The sequence below is a fragment of the Schistocerca americana genome, chromosome 2, assembly GCF_021461395.2.
Source record: "Schistocerca americana isolate TAMUIC-IGC-003095 chromosome 2, iqSchAmer2.1, whole genome shotgun sequence".
Classification (NCBI taxonomy): domain Eukaryota; kingdom Metazoa; phylum Arthropoda; class Insecta; order Orthoptera; family Acrididae; genus Schistocerca; species Schistocerca americana.
In genome coordinates this window covers 137220694-137239979 of record NC_060120.1, presented here as the reverse complement: position 1 = coordinate 137239979, position 19286 = coordinate 137220694, and the positions used below count along the sequence as shown (strand labels likewise).

Genomic DNA, 19286 nt, shown 5'->3' with positions numbered 1-19286 from the left:
TCAGACGATGCGTACCGTCGAGGATCGATGCCGTGAACACCAGAGGCACACTCGACTGATGTATCCGAGCAAGTCGGCGGTCGCTGAACATTGTTTGTCGGAAAATCACGCCATGGAGTATGACCGCACGAGGATTCTGGTACAGACGTCGAGATACTGGGACAGCGTTGTTAGAGAGGCCATCGAAATTCGCACCAATGACGACCTCATAAACCGTGACTGTGGCTATAATCTTAGCAAGGCTTGGGAACCAGCGATCGGGTTAATCAAGAGTAAATCGAGCAAACGTATAGTTGTGACGACCACGGCGGACTGAGCCACCACACCGATGTCAACTCAGACGCCGTCGCAATCAGTTCCACCGCGCGACCGTAGCGCTGGGCGCCGACGGCGGAGGGCGCGCGCCGCGGGCGGAGCGTATTTAAATCGGCCGCCGTCGCGACCGAACCCAGTTCCCTCTGAGCAGCCATAGCGTACGGATCTCCGTGCCGGCACGTTCACAGGAGCTCAGTCCGTCAGTTCACCTAATGATAGCGACATGTTTGATCGCCGAAATTTTGTGCCCGTTGGACACTATAGACCGGCAGCATACCCGTGGATATTTTGATTATCAAATACGCCGGGAGAAACTCAAGAATCACAACACCAAAATGGTTCAAATGGCTCTGAGCACTATGGGACTTAACATCTGAGGTCATCAGTCCCCTAGAACTCAGAACTATTTAAACCTAGCTAACCTAAGGACATCACACACATCCATGCCCGAGGCAGGATTCGAACCTGCGACCGTAGCGGTCGCGCGGTTCCTGACTGATGAGACTGAGCGCCTAGAATCGCTCGGCCACACCAGCCGGTGATGCCAACACCGCCTGGAGCTGCGAGGGAAGGGTCACCTACTCAGCTCGCATCTGCACACAGCAATCACAGTTCCTATCCATTAACTGAAGTCGTTCTTGATTGAAGGTGGTAAAAATATGTAACAAACGGACGGTGTACTGGGATTATTTGCAGCAGGAACTGAAGGTGCTCTGTCACTGACAGTCTAACTGACACTGTGCTTTTCTAACAAAAACAATCAAAAGGCTGTACGATACGAGGGTCGATACAAGGGTCAGTAACAACGGTGGTACTCTACGCTACACTGTTATTAAAATAAAAGTTCGTGCCTAGTAATCACTCAAACAAACAAGAAACTATAAAAATCAACTAATAACTACGCAGATAACTGAAAATAAGTTGCTCCTGCTTAAATCTCGTAAAAATATGTAACAAATGAACGGTGTACTGCCTTATTAGCTGCAGGAACTTGAGGTGGTCTGTCACTGGTGGTCTAACCGACAGTGAGCTCAATGTTCGAACACACTGTATGTTCCAAGATCCTGTTGCATATCGACGTTAATGATATGGGCCTGTAATTTAGCGGATTATTCCTACTACGTTACTTGAACTTTCCAGTCTTTGGGTACAGAACTCGCGTTGACCGAACGGTTGTTTATGATTGTTAAGTATGGAGTTAATGCATCAGCATACTCCGACAGGAACCTAATTGGCATACAGTCTGGACCAGAAGGCTTGCTTTTATTAAGTGATTTAAGTTGCTTCACTAATCCGAGGATATCCATTTCTACGTTACTCATGTTGGCAGCTGTTCTTTAAACGAATTCTGGAATATTTACTTCGTCTTCTTTTGTGAAGGCATTTCGGAAGGCTGTGTTTTGTAAGTGCTTTGGCAGCACTGTCTTCGATAGTATCTCCTTTGCTATCACGCAGAGAAGGCATTGATAGTGTCTTTCCGCTAGCATACTTCACATACGACCAGAATCTCTATGGATTTTCTGCCAGGTTTCGGGACAAAGATTCGTTGTGGAAACTATTATAAGGGTCTCGCATTGAAGTCAGCGGTAAATTCCGAGCTTCATTAAAAGATCGCCAATTTTCAAGTTCTATCAGCTTTCAAACATCCAAATCCGTCTAAGGCGCAAATTCAGTTGCTGTCTGGTTACAACTTGACCGCAAACCAATCTAAATTTGTGATTAGGGTGTGGAAAAGTTTCCACCATCAGTCACAATAAAAGGTTATTTATTTGTCACACAATCGGTTTCGGACTTGCACCAATCCTCAGGTGTTTATACATTCATGTACTTGTTTATATTGCTGGAGATCACTGTATAAATACAAAAAAAAAGAGTTTTCTGGTGACTAAACAGATACAAGTGGGACAATTGTAAGTGGCAGGGCAGTATTTGTTGAAAATATATCTGTACTTCACAAATATGAAGTATCATTATTATAGTTACGCTGTGGTGACAGTTTTTCCACGTATCTGTTTAGTCACCAGAAAATAATTTTTTTGTATTTATACAGTGATTTTCAACAATATACACATGTACATAAATGTGTAAACACCTGAGGATGGGCGCAAGCCCGAAACCGGTCGTGTGACAAATAAATAAATTGGAAAAACTGTCACCACAGCGTAACTATAATAATGATGCTTCTCCTTTATATAAGTACAGATGTATTTTCGACAAACGCTGCCTTACCACTTACAATTGTCCCACTTGTATCTGTTCAATCACCAGCAAATATTTATTTTCTATTTATACAGTGATCTCCAGCAATGAAAACATGTACATAATGTATAAACACCTGAGGATGGGCGCAAGCCTGAAACCGGTCGTGTGACAAATAAATAACATTGTATTGTGACTTGTAGCGGAAATTTTCTACGCCGTATAAAGGAACAGTCACGGAGTTCAACAGCATCCACTATGGATAAAATTCTTTTAAATCTGTGAATATTTCTGCTACTGCCATTTCCGAACCACAACCGCTATAGGTAATAGTTCAATGGATCAATACACCACACTATCCAGTAACATGAACTTGCTACCATCCAACTGCCTTTGGGAGTGCGAAACCACGAACTAATAATTCATCACAGAAAATCGAACGATTGCAATACCATAAAATACCATTCTAATAGCAAACACTAACACTTGGACTTGTTATTCTATACATGCGACCCTTCATCTCTCCAAAAATTTACGTACCCTCTCACAAACTCAAAATCTCACAAATCGCCCTTGCCACTACTAAGATATATCGCAGGAGCGGAACTCTACTTTTTGAACGGAGCCAAACAAAAAATAATCACAGGTCTTCACGGGATATCACTCAAGGTCACTATAATCGGCGGTAGTCATCTGCATCTCGACTCGTTACACAGTAAATCTGCACTGTTACTTGTCTGGTCTCACCAGACATCAACTCCAAATCTCTGTTGATCTCCCGCCAATGATTAGCGATACCGGCATTCCTCCTACGAAATTACGTTGAACCCCTCTCTTGCAGCTCTAGCAAACGATTTTCTAGCCTCCGTGCTAAATTCAACAGGAAACCAGTAAAACTCATGAACACGTAGCGTATCTTCGGCCTCTGACAATCCATTGGTTGTAAGAATCAGCCGTCGGTGATCTCGTGTAGCGGCTAGCTGCTCCGAAACGTCGTATCATCTCTGGAGTCTGCGCTGTCCAGCTGCTGATTTTTGCTCTGTCTTGCGTTTTCACAGTGGAGAAGATACAAGGGTGGTAGATCTAGACATGTTTACATATACACAATTAACAACTTACACATCTGATTACATCATACCGTAGCGGATTCTCGCAAAATGGTGGTTGAATTTCTCAAACGTGCTTGACACAGCTAAGAGTTCATTGCACCCTGGAACACTTTTCACACTTTCGCCTCCAGCCAATTCTGAAATATAAGTATATCTTTTTTTTTTCATCTTTAAATGACTGCATTAAGTTTTCATGTATCGCAGTTTTTTCTCCAATTCCAAAAAAATTAAGGTTTTTCAAATGTGAAAACATGTTCCAGGGTACAACATGGACGTGTAGTTAGGAACAAATATTTAATTGAAATTTAAATCAAGAAAGGTTTTGTCAATACTGTATTTAGCCGTCTAACAATTACATTGTTACTCAGTTAATTTGCAAATATCACACGTTCCATAGCAAAAGACATTCCTGTGTTTCGAGGTACAAGATGGTGCACGACAGGCGAAATGCGATTTAACCGTCCATACGCTATATATCTAACCTTAAAACTGTAGAACATTTTACTAGCTGTAAATATCTCTAAATAATGAATTAACAACGTATTCCAAATAGCTGTAATATTTAGTACAGTACTTATATGATTATGACTCGAAATTTTTAAAAATGTTGCACGAAACACAACCTCCGTCTACAATAAAAACGTACAAAATGGAGGAAACTGCTTATGGCAGATTCTAGTGCTCATTCCTTCATGTGATTTCAAAACCGGTCACTATACTGAAGTACCCGCGAAGGACATTATGTGTACCAAAAAGCGTTATTCACTAGGTGCAAGACTTTAGCCTACATAGTTGTGTTACATAGGTTGTCAGAAACAGTCTGAAGAGCCTGTAAGGATATTGCAGGGTATATTGTGCCGAAAAACAACTGTTAAGAAAAGAAATTCGATACATTCCGCCGTTTCCTATTTAATTAGCAATGAATTAAGGCATTCAGGCCGTTCGAATCTCTAATCCAAGCGACCCCTCCGCAGAAACAATAAGTGTCAGTAATTCTCATAGCGTAGATAATAGTTACACGAGACTGCTCAGCCTTTGGCTCATGCACGATCCTTACTAGCGTCCCATGTACAATTTTTGTACAGGTCTCTTGTTCGGTTTTATGAATGCAAAAGGAACACACGGTTGGCGATACCATCTCTGGAGGGGCCGCTTGGATTTCGATCGCAACGGCCAGATTGGCCAATATCGATGCTAAAGTACTCGGAAACGGCGCAACGTATCGATTTTTTTTTTCTTAACATTAATTTTCTCCCTCCCCTGCAACACGCTCACAAATTTGTCAGACTGTTTTTGACCAACCTGCACATCTTTTTAGCAAAGATAATCCAGCAACCTTAATAATTAAGTTGAATATAGTAAAGTTAGTGGTTAAGTAGCTACCTTTGTGTAATGTTTAAAGTCATCAGTTTCACTATTCTTATTTTTCCTGTGTTACACTCGACTATTTTTTTTGTACAATAGAACGAAACTAGGAAGTTGCACTAAGAAAAGAAATAACTTGAAAAATGAGGTTCACCATAGTGCAGCAATGTTGTGTTACAATTTGAAGTACCCCCCTCATAGGTCCACCGTCTTACCATACATACAACATGTGGCATCTGGCTATCTTGCTATCGACTGGTGAAGCTGTAACAATGACAGACACTATAGTCACTGTTGGTATAAATGGCTCCGCAACAAGCAGCGGTGTTTACGCTATCCGCTGGCCATTCAGTTCGACCCTCTGGAGAACTACAAAGATGGCGGTATAAATGGCCGCAGAGGTGAAAGTCAGTTCGCTTCTGGCGGTCACGTCAACCATATCATCGCCAACATCGTAGAGCTAACATACGACGTGGCTCGGCTCCATTTAGTGCTGCTAAAATCGTCCTCTAGGTCTGTTTTGCTGCCATGGGACTTCGTCGGCAGTGTTCGACCACAGGTAGTAGACTTCGAAACACTGCCTCAGGACATCTGTGCTACTGTGGCTTACTTAGTGTGGAGCATTGGTGACAGTTTCTCAGGTTTTTATCAGACGTCACTGTTCCCATGCTACGATAAAAGCAGAACTTTTGAACTTCACATGTCATATCAACTAAGTTTATTTTCTTATGGACTATAAGTGCCGGACAAAACTGCAACGGCTTCAAGGAGAGTGTTCAGTGACACCGGGGTATAATACGTGCGTACTGAATGACTGTAGTATTAGTGATTCATTTGTCACTGTCATAGGCGACGAGATGGCGCTGTAGAGGCCTGTTGTGCGCCCTCTGTTTCTACTCGGGAGATAGCAACTTTGCCGAGTTTAGAGCTGAACGGTGTTTGTAACATTCATTCTAGGGTACATACTCCAGTTGAACAACTTTATCCATTTCATCTGGATGGCATTATAGGTTTACGGAAAAGTGGACGCACGTATAGACTGATTACTGCACAAGTTGGGCACAGTGTATCGGTGGACTGTCGCAGTTTTCGGCAGTGGTCTGTGGAACAATCGTGTCACCGTAGTCCAGGTTCTGTACGTCCGTACGTCTGTACGTCTAGAGACGCACATCAAGAGCGAAGCTTTGTTAAAGAAGCAGTGGACGATCGAATATCTTCCAGCGAAGAAATATGGGCACATGATGCACCAGAAGGGTCACCGTGGACCGCGGGGAACCGTCGGCCTCCAGCAAGACTAAGATCACGTTTGCCTCTCGCCAGAGTACCACTGACACCACGATATCGCCACGCGTAGCTACACTGATCAAAAAACGTCGACTGGAGTGAAAGTTATGAGAGCTGGTTGTGCCCGTACGTGACTGATAATTACATAAATACGGCACAGACGTGATCAGCGGTCTGATTTGGAGTATATTCTCTTACGACACACAGGACCCACCCCAGGATTCAGGGTGAGGGGCTCAAGCATTTACAGCTCACGGTAACACTTGGTAATTCTGAATGGTAAAGTAACTAGGTACTGCTACATAGCAGAGGTTGTTATCCTCTGCTCCTGTCATTTCTTTGCCCGGTAGGTGATGTGCTTTTCCAGCAGGACAAGGCTCGTCCACATACTGCTGCAGCGACGCATCGTGCTCTTCATAAATATAATGCTCTGGCCAGCAAAATCAGCAGATCTCACATCAATTGAAAACGTATGGGGCATGGTGAAGCGGGAACTTACTCGTTATCTAGAGCCAGCAAGAACTATTCGGGAATATCTTGTGACAGTCAATGGCAGTGTGCCATTAGGCACCTTAAAGATCGTTTGCCTGCGAGTATACACACCTGCCCTGTCGCCAGAGTGGGGTACACCGTGTGTTGATGCGACTGTTTGGCCAACCGTTACTGTACTTCATTTTGTCTGAGTTTGTTATTATGTAATCCTATAACGGTGAACTACCAACACTTCACTTTTCAATAAAATGGGCTTGTTCTTGAGGGTGTTACATTTTCTTCCTTTAGTGTACGAGTGTTGCCCAGAAAGTAATGCAGCACTTTCTTTTTCTCAGCGGAAAACAATGCTACGAATGAGAAACGCTACTTATATATAACTTATAGTCTCCTGAGTGAGCATACCAAGTTTCCGTCACTTCTGACAGCACAGCTACAAGGCGTCTTTAGATGACGTACGTTACAAGCAACGTGCCGTCATTGAATTTCTCATTGCAGAGAAAGAAACTGTGAGGAACTTTCACAAACGCTCGTGCAAAGTCTATGAAACATGTGCTGCCGACGGAAGTAGAGATAGTCGCTGGGAACGGAAGCTGAGGTCATCAGAAGGCTGTTCGACGGAGCTCCACGATTTGCAGCGGTTAGGGAGATTATGCACGGCTGTCACTCCTGACACGGTGCAGCGAGCTGATGTTGTCGTTCGCGAGGACAGACACATTACGACTCGGCAGTTGACAGTACATCTGCAAATTAGTTAAGGAAATGAGGATGCAATTATCCGGACTGTTGGATATTCAAATGTGCGTGCAAGATGGAACCAGCGGTGTCAAACGGTTGATCATAAATCGCACAGAAAAAAACATTTGTCTTGGTTTGTTGCAACAATTTGAAGCTGAGGGGGTAGCCTTCTTTTTGTATCGCGCCTGGGAGGTGGCGCGTGGGTCTGCTCCTGTAAACTGAAGGGTAGGTCGAATGTAGGAAGCGAGTAGGAGCAGGTGAGGTAAAAATGTCGCTACTGCTTTTAACGTAAAAGTAAAATTAATAGAGATTACTAGTCAATGACATATAAGTAACTTTTCGTAAAGATGGGCACGTAGGTGCGAAGCCGGATGTATCAAAGCTAACACAGAGAAAATCGGTAGTGGCTCGCCCACTATGAAGATGAAACAATGTTGGTTGGTCGTCAGCTCGCGAGAAAATGGGCTGAATCTGGAGCGGCGCTCGTAGAGCTGCACAGTGCCGGCTAGAGGGCGCTGTCATCGGTGTCGGTGTCGTAGAGCCAACCTAAGAACTTTTACCTATGCCGTGGCATCGTAGCCATCGATACCACACTTCTTGTCCCGGATTATAACAGGTGATGAAACCCCATTTGACCTTGAAACAAAACGACAGTCGAAGGAATGGCGCCATTCCCACGCCACACAGAACAGAAAAATTCAAAGTGACTGCTTCCGCCGATCGCCGTGTTCTGGGACTGTGAAGGTGTGATTGTCATTGATGTGATGCCAAGCGGCAGCACCATTAATTCAGAAGCTTATGTCAACACTTTAACTAAACTGAAGATGCGCTTCGGGTGACATCTGCGCCACAGCAACCCAGGAGATGTTTTGCTGCAACACGATAACGCTCGGCCCCACGTAAGTCTGAGGACTGCTGAACACATCGCAAAACAGAGTTGGACAGTTTTACTTCATCCACCCAACAGTCCTGGCCTAGCCCCCTCACATGCCACTCGTTGAAGACATGTTGGGGACGATGAAGAGGTGATTGACACAGTGAAGCACTGGCTCCGGCACCAGGACAAGGATTGTTACCGACTGGGCATGCTAGCCCTTGTTTCGTTCTGGAAGAAAGCTATAGAACGGGCCGGAGATTACGTGAAAAAATAAGATGTGTATATAAAACACCATTCAGTCGTGTGTGTAATTCTCATTATGGTCAATGAAGAATACTTGAAGAAAAAATGCGGCACATTAGTGCCTGTGCAACCCTCGTATTTCTAGATGTAAAGTTACAGCGATATAGGTTGTACTAATATTTGACAGACATTATCTACTGTGTTTATTTATTGTTGTACTACTGTTTACTACTGCAGCACGCTACTATTATGAACGACGCTTCCGGCCCGCCATTCTCAGACCTCCAACCACAGGGCCAGACCGTTTGGCCTTTCTCAGTTGCGGGCCACAGACCCTCGTGATCGCCATTTCCTTCCGAGGTGGCTCTGCTAGAAAGTTGACGTTGAAGGGCAGAGCGGCGTCCCCGCCGCTGAGGAACCTGTGGATGGCGAGTTCGGCCAGGAGGGCGAGCAGCGACAGGCAGAGGCCCAGGGCGAGCAGCGCGAACTCGCCCTGCACGTGCGACAGCCCCAGCTTGACCGGCTCCGCCCCCGCCGAGGGCAGCCGGAACGCCGTTTGGACCGCGAGCTGCACTCGGGGTGCCAGCCATCGTCGCGTCACCTGCCAACACGACGAGGTGAGGTCGAAGGGAATACTTTACTCTGCCTCCATAGGCGCCAGCACAAATTCATCCAAGGGGGAGGAAGATACTAAAAGTTCAATTCCCGTCAAATGTTTGAGCAGTGTGAAAACTAGACAGCCTATAAATTACACAACCGATTTTTGTCGTGGTTTTCTATTGAAGAGCTGGAAAAAGGCAAACTGTGTATGAAACTGACCGGCGTGAGGTCTAGTATAACTTGAAAGTAATCAAGGTAATTAAAAAACTTAAATAGTCCTTTGACGGAAACTGAAATAATTCACGATCAGTTATTGTAAATAAAATGTCAAAAGGTTGATGTCTTCAAGGCCTATTACGCGCCTGAAAAGTTATATTGCTATGATATTTAAGAATCAAAAGAGCCTCCTTCGAATCAAGTACTAAATATAGGACATTTAGAGAACAGAAAACGTTAGAAACGCAAATTAGGTGTCAAAAAGTTCATCGCTTGAAGGTATATCTATTTTGCGCCCAAAAAGTTTTTAAAATCACTTATTCCGAATCAAATAAAAAATTTTGAACATTTCAAGAACAGCAGATACTAGGAAGACAAATGAGATGTCAAAAAGTTTTAAGACCAAGCTATTTAGCGCGTGAAAGATTACGTAAATGTGATTCAAGTGCAAACTTAAACACATTGTGAAGACTGAAGACAGTAGGGAAGCAAATGAGATGTCGATTACATCAAGTTTTCTGAACAAAACTTGAAAATTAGAAAAAAAGCAAAAAGTCAGTTGAATGTTTATTTGAAGTAAATTGTACAGTAATAACAAATGAAATATGTTAGAGATATAGCTGACGCCCCTTCAAATTATGATCCAAATCATGTACAACAAATGGCATGCATAATATATTTAATTTATTTTACTTCTTACTTTTAGACAAACCATTTTCCACAGAATCTGACTATTTCCTTCAATTTTTTTTAATGATATAGTTGATTAGATGTGCATTCCGCAAGAAATAAATTTGACAGGAGCTACACATAGGTAATTGTATCTTAAACGTTTAATAGTTATTCTATCAATGTCATTTTCCAGGTAGAATATTGCTATACCTTGAAAGTAAGCAATTTCATTAGTATATCCAAAGATCGTCCATTTATATTGTTATTATTAATATGGGTGTATCAAAACTTCGTAAACAACTATCAGACAGGTCGATAGAACCAACTTTTAACAGCTTAGATCTCAACCAAAATGACTGTAGTGTGCCTCATTTGGCACGTTATTGCGTAGAAATGGCAACTGGACTACAGGTCTTATGTCTCTGTGCTTGGGCGTCGCACATGATTGCACCCAATATACACTCCTGGAAATTGAAATAAGAACACCGTGAATTCATTGTCCCAGGAAGGGAAACTTTATTGACACATTCCTGGGGTCAGATACATCACATGATCACACTGACAGAACCACAGGCACATAGACACAGCCAACAGAGCATGCACAATGTCGGCACTAGTACAGTGTATATCCACCTTTCGCAGCAATGCAGGCTGCTATTCTGCCATGGAGACGATCGTACAGATGCTGGATGTAGTCCTGTGGAACGGCTTGCCATGCCATTTCCACCTGGCGCCTCAGTTGGACCAGCGTTCGTGCTGGACGTGCAGACCGCGTGAGACAACGCTTCATCCAGTCCCTAACATGCTCAATGGGGGACAGATCTGGAGATCTTGCTGGCTAGGGTAGTTGACGTACACCTTCTAGAGCACGTTGGGTGGCACGGGATACATGCGGACGTGTATTGTCCTGTTGGAACAGCAAGTTCCCTTGCCGGTCTAGGAATGGTAGAACGATGGGTTCGATGACGGTTTGGATGTACCGTGCACTATTCAGTGTCCCCTCGACGATCACCAGTGGTGTACGGCCAGTGTAGGAGATCGCTCCCCACACCATGATGCCGGGTGTTGGCCCTGTGTGCCTCGGTCGTATGCAGTCCTGATTGTGGTGCTCACCTGCACGGCGCCAAACACGCATACGACCATCATTGGCACCAAGGCAGAAGCGACTCTCATCGCTGAAGACGACACGTCTCCATTCGTCCCTCCATTCACGCCTGTCGCGACACCACTGGAGGCGGGCTGCACGATGTTGGGGCGTGAGCGGAAGACGGCCTAACGGTGTGCGGGACCGTAGCCCAGCTTCATGGAGACGGTTGCGAATGGTCCTCGCCGATACCCCAGGAGCAACAGTGTCCCTAATTTGCTGGGAAGTGGCGGTGCGGTCCCCTACGGCACTGCGTAGGATCCTACGGTCTTGGCGTGCATCCGTGTGTCGCTGCGGTCTGGTCCCAGGTCGCCGGGCACGTGCACCTTCCGCCGACCACTGGCGACAACATCGATGTACTGTGGAGACCTCACGCCCCGTGTGTTGAGCAATTCGGCGGTACGTCCACCCGGCCTCCCGCATGCCCACTATACGCCCTCGCTCAAAGTCCGTCAACTGCACATACGGTTCACGTCCACGCTGTCGCGGCATGCTACCAGTGTTAAAGACTGCGATGAAGCTCCGTATGCCACGGCAAACTGGCTGACACTGACGGCGGCGGTGCACAAATGCTGCGCAGCTAGCGCCATTCGACGGCCAACACTGCGGTTCCTGGTGTGTCCGCTGTGCCGTGCGTGTGATCATTGCTTGTACAGCCCTCTCGCAGTGTCCGGAGCAAGTATGGTGGGTCTGACACACCGGTGTCAATGTGTTCTTTTTTCCATTTCCAGGAGTGTAGTTTCAGAGCCGTGTAGTTTAACAAGGACCAAAAACCGCGACTATCTTGATATTTGACCTTTTTTCTCTTTTGTCGAGTGCAAAAACATGTATTTCTTTATGTATTTGGACTAGCAGATGAAGTGTACTTGTGTACACGTAATATTTACAGTCATTGTGTTCTTCATAGTCTACCATGGTCGCTTTATAAATGCAAAACTCAATGCAGTCTTACCTAGCCTTGATGGCTGAAGTGCAAATTTACTATTCACATTGAGATGTGGGAGTGGGGGATAGGGGCCGGGTAGGTACAGTGCAGTCATGTCGGTGCTATGAGCTGAAATCGCCACTTTCTATAGCTCATTAAGGGGTGCACAAGAAATCGACAGAGAAAAGATGGAATGAACTCTGCAATCCTCTGCAAAGATTAAGATACCAAAGATTAGAAAAAAGGTCGCCAAAACTATCGCCACTACAAGAAAGTGGTTTAATTTGCCGTGACAGGCTGAAAGTCAAACAGTATAGTGTTTACTTACGCCATTGTGTTATCCTTGGCATGCTGATGAGTGGAGTCAAAGACGATCATTTGTAAAAATACTTGACAGTAACATCATCAACTACTTCCTAGGATTAGATATTCCGATCTCTATTATACACCCATCAGTGTCTTACGACGACTAACTACTTCTCTCTTTTCAATCGGCAGATAATTCATTATCTTTTCTTTTTTTTTTTGAAATTTGTTTTCCATCACTGTGTCAACATGATCCTTCAATTTCATTCTACTCTCTTCCACCTTGTCACTAACTGAAAAGATATTTAGATCTGATTTTATTGTTTCATTCCTTATTTTATTCATTTTATTTGGACCTCTTACATATATGAAGAACTTCATTACTGCTGCTTGTACAGGTTATTTTTCTATTTTCGTTACCGTCGAGATGGAACCATTTACAAGAGGAGATAAACTCATAACTTTATAGAATTTTAATTGTGTTTTTTTCTAATTTTTCTTCACACAGGTCTTTCAGTGGTTCCTATTGACATTTGTTAACCTTCGTCTCAATTATTGTTTCATTCCTTATTTTATTCATTTTATGAGAGCCTCTTACATATCTGAAAAACTTAATTACTGCTGCTTGTACAGGTAATTTTTTATTTTAGTTACCGTCTATGAGATGGAACCATTTACAAGAGGAGATAAACCCACAACTTTATATAATTGTAATTGTCTTTTTTTTTATTTTTCTTCATACAGGTCTTCCAGTTGTACCAATTGATATTTATTAACCTTGTTCTCAATGTCTTGGACATAGTTAAAACTAATATCATATCGTAGATGATTGAAGTGGATGCCTCTTTTAAAACTTTCTTATTTATTATTATTTTCGATCTGACTGGATTCAGTCATTAGAACCGTCATCCACTAGACTACAATTCCATTGTGTTAACCGCTTAATCGGTTCAGACTGAAGAACGATAAGTTAGGTGCTACTCTGAGATGCACAGAACGGCGCAAGAGATGAGATCATGACAGGCCACATCAAACTGCTTGGAAGAATGATGAAAGCAATAACCCCTCTTTTATGCTATTAGCTGAGAGTAGACAAGGAGTGACATAGCGAACAAATTAGAGGAACTTTTGCCCAAGAACTCCGCTTCTTCGGAAGATCTTCATTTTGTCAGTAAACACATCACAGGTTTTCGACTGCATACAGACGTAATTACGATGCAGCTTAGTAGTTATTACTTTTCAATCGACTTTTAGGTACGTTTGATTCAAATACGTACCCTACCATAGTTCTAAACTGATATCTTAGTGAAGTGGATGCTTTCAGGAATTCATTTAACTTGCATTATCCACGGTGGCAGAGCAGGCCTAAGAACGAAAGACCATCACGATTTTAGCGTAGACCTGCAAGTTTCTAACGTAGAGGGATACAAAGAATACAACCTTCAGGGAAATACTGCATAGTGTACGTCAGAGAACGCTAAAACACTCTGCATTCCAGAAAGTGTCATCTATTTCCACAAAATGAAGTATAATCACCATGGAAAACGAAATTCTCTATTGGTTGCAAGAGATCTCCTCTAATAGTGGAAGAATATACAATGCATTGTGAGGATATCTTTGTAGAGCATCTTACTATAAGGAATCAGTACTTTTTCAGATGAAGGAAGGAGCAGAACCCAAGTAGAGATCACAGCATACCGTTCACATAATAAAGAAGTTCTCAGCAAGTTAAATGTGTTATTTCATTGAGTCAGAATTTCACATGACGACTACCCTACTATGCAGGTGTCACTCTCGATTGGACATCATAATTTAAGTGAGAACCCACACATTTGTGAGAGGTGCATAGCTCAAGGGTAAATCGCCTCCACGAAGTAGCCGCAAACGAAAGGGACAGGGGGATGGGGAGGGAGGGGCAAATGAAGATACGCTACGCAGAGCTGCAGCTTCACTTGTGTATTCCTCTGCTGCATATTGTGGCACTTGCACGAGAAAACACCGCCAATGTAACTAAAATATATACACGCCTGAATGAGCCCACGAAGACCAGTACTGACACTGCCAGGGAGGGGTCCTCCTGTTCCATGTTGAATGCAGTACCCATTCCTCCAGTTCTCAGAAGAAAGCTGCCATCGTGTAAATTCTTAAAAAGACAGAGTCCTATATGTTACATATGGTGCTTTCTACAATCTAACAGTAACACGGCTGAAGTCACACAACTCACCTTGGGTCGATCTTCGGGACACAGACATTTCAGATGTCACCTAAAGTATGCTGCAATGAACTTCCATCCCGCAACCCGCACCAGATTAGAAACCAACTATGAAAGTTCATAGTTTGATGAATCTCGTCGCGAGTGGACGAAACTAAATCGTATCCGAATGGGACATTGATGTGGGAATGTGCTGCATGTTACTGTGGTTGGGAGAACTATCCAGTTCATGCTTTTAAAGATGGGCTGAAAGACTTACATAAATTGACATCGAGCACTGCTGTACGGTTTTCTGATGTAAAAATTGATCTGCAAACGTACCGCAATAATATACAAAAATAATATTGGGTTTATTGAAAGTACTAACCTGACCCTCCCAGGCCAGTATGAGGCCAGAGTCGATTAGCCGGTCGATGAGGTCGTCCAGATGCTGAAGGTGCGGCCAGCCCTTGCGCACCATAATGTTATTCATCTCCCAGTAGATGTCCTCTCGCATCGGCCGCAGCCACTTGCTGGCGGCTTCTTCTTCTATGTAGTCGCCAACAGCAAAGTATCCTGAAACAAAGCGTACGTTTCATAACAGAATGAGCAACATGTCAAAAGAAATTTTAGTTCTTATTTAATTTAAACCGTCATACTGTATCTTGCTAGAACAAATTGCTGTCTAGAAGCTCTAAGAACCAGGTTTAACAAAATGTGTGTGTGTGTGTGTGTGTGTGTGTGTGTGTGTGTGTGTGTGTGTGTGTGTGTGTGTGTGTATGTGTGGACTGTCGTCAAAGACGTATGTAAGAAGTAATGGTGTCTGCAGGTTTGTTACTTCAGTGTGCAGCTGTATCTCCACTCGAGAAATACATAATTACAAAAATATGGCCTAATAGCAAGACATTCGAAATGCCAGGTACAAAAACTACGAGACAGAAAGATACTTATGACTTGTCCTTTAGATATGAAGAACAATGTGATCGAACAAATGACATCTCCCCGTTATCTGGATGCCCCACTCTCATCGGCAGCCATTAATAGATTTAATTCACTTTTTTCTAACAGTACCACTGCATACGATAAATCGGAACAAACAGTATGGCAATTCCATATTCTACATCGGGAGACCAAATTAACAGTCTAGCTGATTGTAACCCTGCGTATTCCTATCCCGAGATACTACATTAAAACCTTTGGTAAATTCTTAAAGTGATCTTGCATGATTATGCACTAAGTACAAAACATAAAATAATATGTGATACGCGTCACATCGAATCCCTTGTGATGAATGTGTCGTTTTCTTCAGAAATTCAGACTGACAGCGTAAGATTGATGACTAAAACAGGCGTTACAGGGAGGTCATAAAAGGAAACATAGTGTCCTGCGACGTCCTTTCAACAAACAGGGGTGGAGTATTAAACTTGCATTTATGTTGATTCCCTTACGTAAAATTGATCTGTGATGTAGTTGCTTAGTTGTGCCGACATAAAGAAACTATGAACCTTTTGATGGTTAGTTTTAACGGTAAATTGTGCCACAGCTCATCGGGGATATTTTATATTGTCCAACACGTTATCAAGACGACTTTATTTAATCACAGTTTAGTGAAATAATTTTATAATCTTTGCTTCTTTTAAGTTAAGCAGACTGCACGTATCCCACGTTGACAAGATATTTTTAGAATTCATAATTCAGTTACACTTATTTCCAAGGGCGCCATTGCATCACAAGCAACTTACTGCGACGAATGCTTGAGGTAATACAGTGAATCACCTACTTCACGTATAGAGTTATAACATACTGCTTTAGTTGTAAGGTTCATTTAATTTTTCCATACTTAAAGCACGGCCGCTTTCGGGCTCTTTCATGCCCATAATCAGGTGTGATACTGAAAATAAACAAGAGACCGAAGCTAATAATTATTTTAACACGCAGTAGTACAAATGAGAAAACAAAAAGAAGTTCCACATAACATTTTAGAAAACAGTGATCAGGGTAGGTGCGGTAAAACCTGTCAATGGAAAAGCGACTGCCTGGGTAAAGAAATATGTGAACTTCGCTTAAGCGCGCAGCCCTTCTGAATAACTTTCCTTTTTTGAAGCAGTAACCGGTCTCATTTCCTTACATTATTGTACATCTATATTTCTGAACTTGGTCGATGTTTTTGCCATTGCTTTTGTGGCCCTTAACAAGGCTTAGCCACTATAAGGCTTGTGCCTGTTTCCTAAAATGAGGAATGCAGGGTTCAGCACAGTTTATATTTTAAATAGCTGTAAAAGTCTTCTTTTACTAGAAATTTGCATATATTTAACTTTTTATCCTTTGCCTATGGCGCATTATAGTGAGACATTGTCTGTGTCGTCACTAAATGAAAATTTACCTGACATTCATTATGTGAAATTTTTTCTCACGTCTTATCTCCCGTAAGTCTTTTTGAATCGCCGTCGTTCAGTTAAGCAGTTTTTGTATTGCTCCTACTTTTGATGTGTACCTTTAGTGCTATTGCTGCTAGAAATTAATTGGTAAAGGAATTTTCGAAAGTGTGGACTTTAAGGTTTTGTTACCATCAATTTCGTTTGGTAGTGAGATGTCTTTAATAGGAGTGGTATCTATGTGTGTTATTTTATCTCATGACTGTGGCACGTTATTCCAAGTCGCCATAAATATCGTCACTAAATTAGAAACTTGCGTACCACTAATGGAAAGAGAAAAAGTTTTCGTTGTGTTTTGCGGTTCATACATAAATTTTAAGTTGCCGGCTTCGTACTAGCTTTACTACAGTTCTGTAGTGCTCCTGTTCCGTATCTTACTTTACCACTCACAATCTGCTCTTAACGCCTTTCATGCAACTTTCTTGTAATTTTTTTTCTTTTTGAATATAAAACACTGACTGAAAATTGTGGACGGCTGGGTTAGTTGGTCCCTCGTTGTTCTTCCCGTCAACGGATGGCAGTACTCTTGCACTCTGGCTCACCAGTTTTTTCCTCCTCCGTGTACGCTACTCCATGCTCTGCACTCGCTGGTGGTACACCGCGTCCTGTACACGGCACTCGAGGTCACAGCACACACAGTGTTAAGTGTCCTGGTGTTCACTGCATATTTCTTTATCCAGGCAGTCGCCCGTAGTATCCTCTTCAGTCGCTTTGACATTGACTTAGGTTTTACAGCACCTAGCCCACCGTTTTTTTCTGTAATGTTACATCGAACTTCCTTTTTGTTTTATCGAATGTACTACTGCGTGTAAAAATTATTATTGTTGTCTCAGATACGGATTTTGATCTAGCAGGATTGTTTGTATTTCACATGTTTCTTTGTCTACTTACTTTCGTCAGAGATTGAGCCCTGACCCAGACTGCGCGCGCTTGAAGAACCCACCTGCCGGCAGCCGTTCTATGCCGAGCGCCAGGTCGCGGGTGGAAGAGCGGGCCTTCATGTCTTCCTCCTTGAGCGCTCTGAACCGCTCGCACAGGTCTATGATCACCTGCTCGTCGGTGCCTCTCAGAGGATTCAGCCACGCTATGTGCGTCGCAGCCCAGTTCAGTCCGCTGTCGCGCAGGTCCCGCACCGTGTTGATGGGGGGTTCGTACCTGCGAAGAGTGGCGGTTCCATTTAGCTGTCGAAAACTCATACATAAATTAATGACAGGGATGTATCAGTACACTCATGAATTGCTAACCAGGAAGGAACTTTCCTTTCTCCCAGACGGATTCCCTGTTTAAATTTAACCTCATGAGGGCGGTTCTCATTGTTGCTTAGTCACTCAACTATCCCTTGGTAGCTGCTCTCCAGTGGCTTTCTGGGCCAGAATTGTGATGTTTAGGTAAAAATTTACGAAGGGCTTTTGTTGATGACAAAAATGATGATGGGAAGTTAAAACATCGGAGCATCTGGTTGCTATTAAGAACGGCTTAACATATGTTTCCGTACCGATTTTATTGTTTAAAGTAACGGGAATCTTAACATACTACATGCTGGATTACACTAAATTTTCTGTGAAAAGCAGTTACTTTTCACATATGCAAGTACTAACTATTTAACTTCGAGTTTTGATTTTCTGCTTTTGTGGGATCGTGATATTTCTTTTGTTGATGTTGTACGCAAACACTTTGGCAGTTTTATATTGATATAGTTATCAATTAAATACGTAGTCTTCACTACGGTGTGGAAATGCCGTGTGGCTAGGGCCTCCCGTCGGGCAGAACGGTCGCCTGGTGCAAGTCTATGGAGTTGACGCCACTTCGGCAACTTGCGTGGCGATGGGGATAAAATGATGATGATAAGGACAACACAACACCCAGTCCCTGAGCGGAGAAAATCTCCGACCCTGCCGGGAATCGAACCCTGGCCGTTAGGTATGACATTCTGTCTCACTGACCACTCAGCTACCAGGGGCGGACTTCACTACGGTGGCGGATTGATACGAATCAGTTCGCATAAAATATAAGACACTAGTGATACTCTCATAGAAATTATTCGCGTTATGCTTTTACTTTATGGTTCTCTCGCCTATGGGAATTTCTATTAATGTAATACAGAACGCTTTGGTACCTATTCTCTCGAAATGTTACTTGTGATTTCGTCTCGAATACGAATCTTGATTGTGGTGACAG

At 43.1% G+C, this 19286-nt stretch overlaps 1 protein-coding gene across 1 annotated transcript in view; it reads right to left on the bottom strand.

Annotated features, from left to right (window-relative positions):
- Nucleotides 1-8866: 8866 nt before the first annotated feature.
- Nucleotides 8867-19286, bottom strand: part of LOC124593827 (glutamate receptor ionotropic, delta-1-like) — a 155591-nt gene continuing 145171 nt past the window's right edge. Inside the window, exons 6-8 of the mRNA XM_047132175.1 lie at nucleotides 18052-18263; nucleotides 15062-15249; nucleotides 8867-9220 (exon numbers count right to left, since the gene is read on the bottom strand). Of these exons, the coding sequence (XP_046988131.1) occupies nucleotides 8867-9220; nucleotides 15062-15249; nucleotides 18052-18263 (754 nt within the window). The remainder of the gene's footprint in view (nucleotides 9221-15061; nucleotides 15250-18051; nucleotides 18264-19286) is intronic.